General features: G+C 44.8%; 1 protein-coding gene across 1 annotated transcript in view; it reads right to left on the bottom strand.

Annotated features, from left to right (window-relative positions):
- Positions 1 to 4,569, bottom strand: part of Atp6ap2 (ATPase H+ transporting accessory protein 2) — a 28,078-nt gene extending 23,509 nt beyond the window's left edge. The window contains exon 1 of the mRNA XM_031341602.1: positions 4,399 to 4,569. Coding sequence (XP_031197462.1) covers positions 4,399 to 4,438 — 40 coding nt within the window. The 5' untranslated portion in view covers positions 4,439 to 4,569. The remainder of the gene's footprint in view (positions 1 to 4,398) is intronic.
- Between the last annotated feature and the right edge of the window lie 1,918 nt (positions 4,570 to 6,487).

Below are 6,487 nucleotides of genomic sequence, written 5' to 3'. Positions count from 1 at the left end.
CAGCACACAAGTACTTAGAAAATCTTTTCCTTGACCTGAACTGGACTTCCTAACCTCCAGCTTCCTAGGCTTCCCTCCCTCCAGTCAGTCTCCAGATAACCTGTCCCCAGCTTCACAGAGAAAGCCTACAGACCACCCACTTGCTCTCCTCACCTAGCCACAGCTCTTCAACCTCTAGTCACAAGAATACCTTGTCTAACACAATCTATTTGGCTTTCTTACAGACTTTCATTCATCTGTCTAAGGAATTATTCATTTACCATTTATTGATCCAGTTTTGATATAGATGACACAGTAAGAGATAAGTGACTATATGGAGGTAGGCAGGGATTTCAGTGTGTCTTGTTCATACATTCCCAGAGCTGAGAACAGCACCTGACCCACAACTGCCTGGCAGATGTTTGCTGGGTTGATGAGCGAGTGAAGTCACACCCGGAACTACCAATTTCCTCCTCTCATCAGCACAAAACCAAGTCCTGTGTGCTGTCTAAACTTAGAACCACTAAACTTAGAACCACTAAAACCCCCTACAAGTGCCTTGTCAAAACAAAGCCATCTCTAAATGCTTCTCTTCTGGGGAAGAACCCTGGAACTGTACAGTCCAGTCTTTGCTTTTCGACTTCATCTAATGCTGCCTGCTTTGGCCCCCAGTCTCTGCCTACACCCTGAAACAGCACACCAAACCCTGAGACACAATTCTCCTCCCTTAATTGCCTCACTTCCCCATACATGTGACACTGAGTCCCTCTTTGAAATCCCACTTTGGTCTTCATGAAGGCAAGGTTTTTCTTTCCAGTTCCTCTGACTGCCACTGTACTCTCGGGTTCTACCCTTGAAAGCTGGGCTTCAGATATCATTTCTCTCTACCTGTTTTTATAATACATATGATATATGCATATGTCTAATCATTGATTACAATCCTGTACTGTATTATAAAGCACACACAAAACATTTTAACCTCTACAGTGTTCTTCCCAATGTAATCATGATATAAACCCAAGTTTAAAACATCTGACCATTCCTATTTAAAACAAAAGGCTTAAAAGAACCCCACATACAGGAAATTCTAGTACATACTCCCAGCACTCAACTGAATCATGTAGCATACTCTCTATTGGAAAGCTCAGAGGACTCAATTCTACATCATGTTCCCTGACTGAGCCCACCTACCCCTAAGAGGGTAAAAACACCCAACACACTGGCTGCTCCCAGGTCTTTATTCCTGTCTAGCTCTCCCCCAGCTTAGGCCTATACACTCAGCACTGACATTTCTTTGTAAGTCTCACTGCTCCCTCAAACTCAACAGTTGGTTTGAATCTGGACTCACTAGCTTTCCAGAGATTTCTGCAGTCTCTCTTCCAAGCAGCTAAATGGAAGAGCGACTGAATACTTCTTTAAGCCCTTCTGCCATGTCACAATCACCCACTGGTTTCAGCTGTTCTTTTCCTTATTATTTCCTGACCCTCCCACCCCACCCCACACCCCTACCATGGCCATCCCTCACCACATTTGCTGTAGCTAGCTGCCTATGACCCTGTCTTATTGCCCTCAGCTCCAGTTTTCTCTTCATATTTCCAAAATACAAATCTGTTTATTCACTCCTTGGCTTAAATGCCTGTGCTCACTGCCTAGTCTTTTGGGAAAACCAAAATGTCCCCTGGCCATCTCACCAAGCTGACTTCTGAGATTTCAACAAGCCTCCTGCTCTTTAGCTCTCATTACCCTGTGCTCACATGAACATACTGTTCCACTTGAATTCTTTTCCACATCTCAGCCTTTCCTATAATTTTCTTGGAGATACCTTCCTTGGGGAACATTCCTTGAGCTTCTCCAGTCTGTGTTTGAGAGGGAGCTAGTGTCCTTTCCTTGGAGACTCCACTGTCTTATGCAGTGAGCATAATGAATGATGGAACGGAATCAACTTTAAAAAAGGATAGGGGATACTTCTGTCCTCAAGGACATCAGAGACCAAAATCAACTCCCTTCTTTATATGCATCTGTACAGATACCATATGTTAGCTCATGGTCCTTTTTCTCCAGGCTAAATATCTGAACTTCTTCAAATATGCCTCAGAACTTGGTATCCATAGTCCAGGTTCCCTAGTTCTTTCTAGTTCCCTAACATTGTTTCAAAGCAAACAGTGAAATCTGAGCTCTTAAAGATATTTTCCACAAAATCACGCTTAGTCATTGTGGAAAATAACACTGTACCCTCACCTGACAAGAGCCAGCAGCTCAGTAGCTCAGGTTGTTATATGAACTAGACCATTTTAGCAAGAATAGCATGTCCAGACCACGTAGAGAAATAATTATTTTACCTTAGACAAAAACCAAACCAAAAACAGAAACCTCCGTGACTCAAAAGGTCATAAAGCTGAACAGAGTGGTACTCAGAAGGCATAGACAGGCAGATCTCTCTAAGGTCAGGGCCAGCGAAACTACAGTGTCAATGGAAAGGTTTTGTTTTTAACTTTTAAACCGAATTAAAACAAAAGAATTATCCCAAAGTATGTGTGTGTGTGTTTGTGTGTGCCTGTGTGTATGCATACACATGGATGTATGTGCAAGCATGTGGAATCTAAGGTCAACCTCCAGTGTCTTTCCTCAGGAACTGTCTATCCACCCTGTCTCTCATTGGGATGTGAAGCTCATCCATTAGGCTACAGTGGCCAGCAAGGAACTTGTAGGGATCCACTCATTCTCACCGCACCTCCCCAGCCCTGAGATTATAAGCACACACCACTATACCCAGTTATTTATATGGGTGCTGGGGTTCAAACTCATATCCTCATGCTTTTGTGGCAAGCACTTACCAAGTACCTTGAAAATCCTCCAAAGTATCTTGATTAAATTAGAATGGCCTTTCCAGAGCCAACAACAACAATGAAAAAGACCCTAACACTTTGGAGGCCTGAAAATATATGTTAACTATTAACACAGAGGGCTGGGCAACTCCAGGGTGGAAAAAAGCTTTGGTGTTCAAAACCATAGCTAGGTCTTTTTCACTTCAACTGCCATTCCAAAAGCAGGACCTCCCAGCATCACACACAGCACAGGCACAAGGTATCTCTTTGATACAAAGCACCCATTCTTCCTCAAGTTGTTCTCCACTTGAAATTTTTTTTTGAGACAGGGTTTCTCTGTATAGCTCTGGCTGTCCTGGCACTCACTCTGTAGACCAGGCTGGCCTCAAACTCAGAGATCCGCCTGCCTCTGCCTCCAGAGTGCTGGGATTAAAGGCATGCACTGCCATGCCTGGCTTCACTTGACTTCTTGTATCCTACTGTCTGCAACCCCAGTGTGTGTCCCACTACTCCCACGTTGCCACAGATCATTCCCTCTGCCATACACATATCGTCCTGGAAAGACATCCCGTACTTGGAAGTCATCTGATCTATCTTCAACTCCAGCTTTGATACATATTACCCTCATCATGCCCAGCTTTATTTATTCTCTGCAAAATGAGGATACTTTCTTCTAAGGACTACTGTAAAATGAAATGCATTACTACATGATCCTCAAGCCACAGGCCAAATATTAGCTCATTTCCACTCTTCTTATTCCATGTTAGAGAACCTAGGTTCCACTAAGAAAGCTACCATTTATTTGACATGTGATGCTTAAAGCATGATTCATACCTTACTCTCCAAATCCTTCAAAATGGGAACTGAAATCAATACTAAGAAATTGTCTGTGGACATCTTAAGAAATAATCATTATTAAAAAAACGAAGACTCGGGCTGGTGAGATAGCTCAGCGGGTAAGAGCACTGAGTGCTCTTCTAAAGGTCTTGAGTTCAAATCCCAGCAACCACATGGTGGCTCACAACCACCCGTAATGAGATCTGACGCCCTCTTCTGGTGTGTCTGAAGTCAGCTACAGTGTACTTATGTATAATGATGAATAATTCTTTAAAAAACAAAAACCAAGACTCAACTTCGCATTCTGATATGTATATATACGAGGGAGATAAGGTTTCATCCGTTGTTCATAACAACCATTAGAAATGAAGGTGGAAAAAAAGACAGCAGCTGGCGGCAGCTAAATCGTTAGCCAACCTTCCCTTCTAGGTTGTGGTTCAACAGTGTATTGAGAAAAGCAAATCTATCCTCCAAAGGGCCTCGAACAGAGAAGGAGTGATCGGGCAAATGGGAGGACAGGGTCCCAACCGGCTACGTGCCTTTCCCCGAAAGGCTGATGCCAGCTCCGGAGTACCCCCAGGTGGCCCTGCTCGGCTCCAGAGAGCACAAGGCCGCTCCGCCCGAGCCAGATCAAGGTCCAGAACCCCGAAGAGGGCCGCCAAGCCCAGACCGCCCCCTCTGCGGCCCCCACCATCAGCCGCGCCCGCCCAGGGTCCCCGCGCCCCTTAGCCTCCTGCAGTGCTTCCCAGCTACTCACCTGTCACCAGAAAGGAAAGGAGAGCGACAAGCACAGCCATGGTGCCGCGGCTGCTGAAGCGGAGATGAGATACACGAAAAGGGACGCCAGGACTCGAGAGAGCACCGCAGCCCGACCGAGTGACGCGCTCCCGAAGGTTCCGATCCCCAAGCCCCTCCCCCTTAGCTGCTCTGAGACAAGGTCTCGGCCAATCGCCAACTACGCCGCTATACGAGAGCGACGTAGAGTGAGTGACGTCACAATTGGGGCGGGGACTAACGTGATGAGTGGAACCCTCTGCCAATAGGAATTAAGAATTTTAAGAGCTGGGAGGTTCTGTCCCGCCGGCCCACAATGACCGGTCACGAGATGAAGGGTAGGGCCAGCGGTTAGAGCAGGTGGCCCCACCGGTTGCAGGTTCTCGAAAGCCCACAGTGAGGCTTACTCTTGGGTGTGGACCCTTTGTCCAACCTCCGGTGACGATTTTCAACCAGGGCATCGGTCTTTCCCGATCTTGCACCTCCCGCCCGCTGTGACTGACAGCTGTGGAAAGCACTGGGCTAGCTCAGGTTTTGCTCTCCAGAGTACACAGCCATTGAGTACCTGAGGAAGGAAGCCTGGCGCCTGGGGGAACCCCTGCCCGCCTAGTAGTGGTGCTTCTTAAAATATAGGACTCCCGCTTGTATCTGAGTTGTAAAGGGTGATTTTTAGTGTGTCTGAAATATTTATTTTATTTTTATGTATACGAAGTATCCATTGTCTGAAAGTCAAATATAACTGGGTATCCTGTTTTGATTTACCGAATAAGTCAAATATAACTGGGTATCCTGTTTTGATTTACTGTATCGAACAACCCTGCCTCCAAACACTGCATACGCAAGGAGTGATCTGATAGAATATTAATTATTTCATTCGGTCCTCCCTTGGTTTCTAATCCGAACAAGGTGTTCAGGGAGGCTATGTGGCGGCTAGACACGCTAATTAGACCAAAATCATCCCTTGGCTCATAGCCTCTTACCTATGATGTAAGGCAAGAAGTGACATTGCCCATAATTTGTGGTTAGAAAACAACTCCCCAGCTGATGACCTTGAAAGATGAATATGATTTTAATATGTAAGTGGAGGATGTGATAGGTGTAAAGAAAAAGTGTAGCATATATGGTAGGGAAAATGCCTTTTCTGGTGAACTTTTAACTGTTTAGTTTGACAGAAGAGATTTTATAGGGTAGAAGGACAGAGCTAAAATTTTAGGCTAAGATTTTAGTTTGTTCCTTCCTCGATCCTTTCTCGTTTGAGGATGGAACCCCAGAGCTATGCACAATCGAGGCAAATGCTCTACGACTGAGCCATACCTCAACTAGGAAAATAATTTCTTTTAAAAGATCTTGACTTGTACGCAGAAGAACAACAGTTCATTCAGTACAAGTGGAGGAGCCATTGGAGGTGTTTGGATGTTGTTCAGTGGACAAATGTAAGGTAGGTGCAGTTGAGTGGAAATGGCTCACCAATTCTCAGTTTACCGGCTGTTTTATCATTGGAATTGACTGAGGGAGAACAGAAGGGTTGCAGCACCTCCAGGAGTTCTCCAGATGAAACTTAGCTAGCCCAAGAACTGGAATCAACCCCACCACCCCCTTACTCAGAATGCAGTTTCTAGAAACTGCTATGTTTACTAAAGCCACTCTCAATTTATAAAGCACTCTGAACTTCCTCACTCAACCTCAGAAAGCTCTTAACTCTCAATTTTGTGTTTTTGTCCAACAGAGAATTTGCACACATGTGTATTTAAAGGACTATGAAGGGAGGGGGGGTTGTCTTTCTATTAGGAATGTAAAATTATTAGAACCAAAATGTCTAAAGCAGCTAATTTCAAAAGCATAAGCTGTGCCATGACTACCATGAACATTTAAAAAAATAATTTAAAAATTATTTTTCAAGGGCCAAGGTGTTGGCTCAACTGGTGAAAACAATAGCTGTGTAATACTGAAAATTCAAGTTAGATCCCTGAACCAATCTGGATTTGGTGCTGTGCATCCCAGCACTCCTGTGTTGAAATTGGAGGCAGAGATAAGAGAATAATTTGGAAGTTCCAGGGCCAGTTAGCCTGGAA

This window comes from Mastomys coucha, chromosome X (genome assembly GCF_008632895.1).
Source record: "Mastomys coucha isolate ucsf_1 chromosome X, UCSF_Mcou_1, whole genome shotgun sequence".
Lineage (NCBI taxonomy): Eukaryota > Metazoa > Chordata > Mammalia > Rodentia > Muridae > Mastomys > Mastomys coucha.
This window is presented reverse-complemented; position numbering and strand designations above follow the sequence as displayed.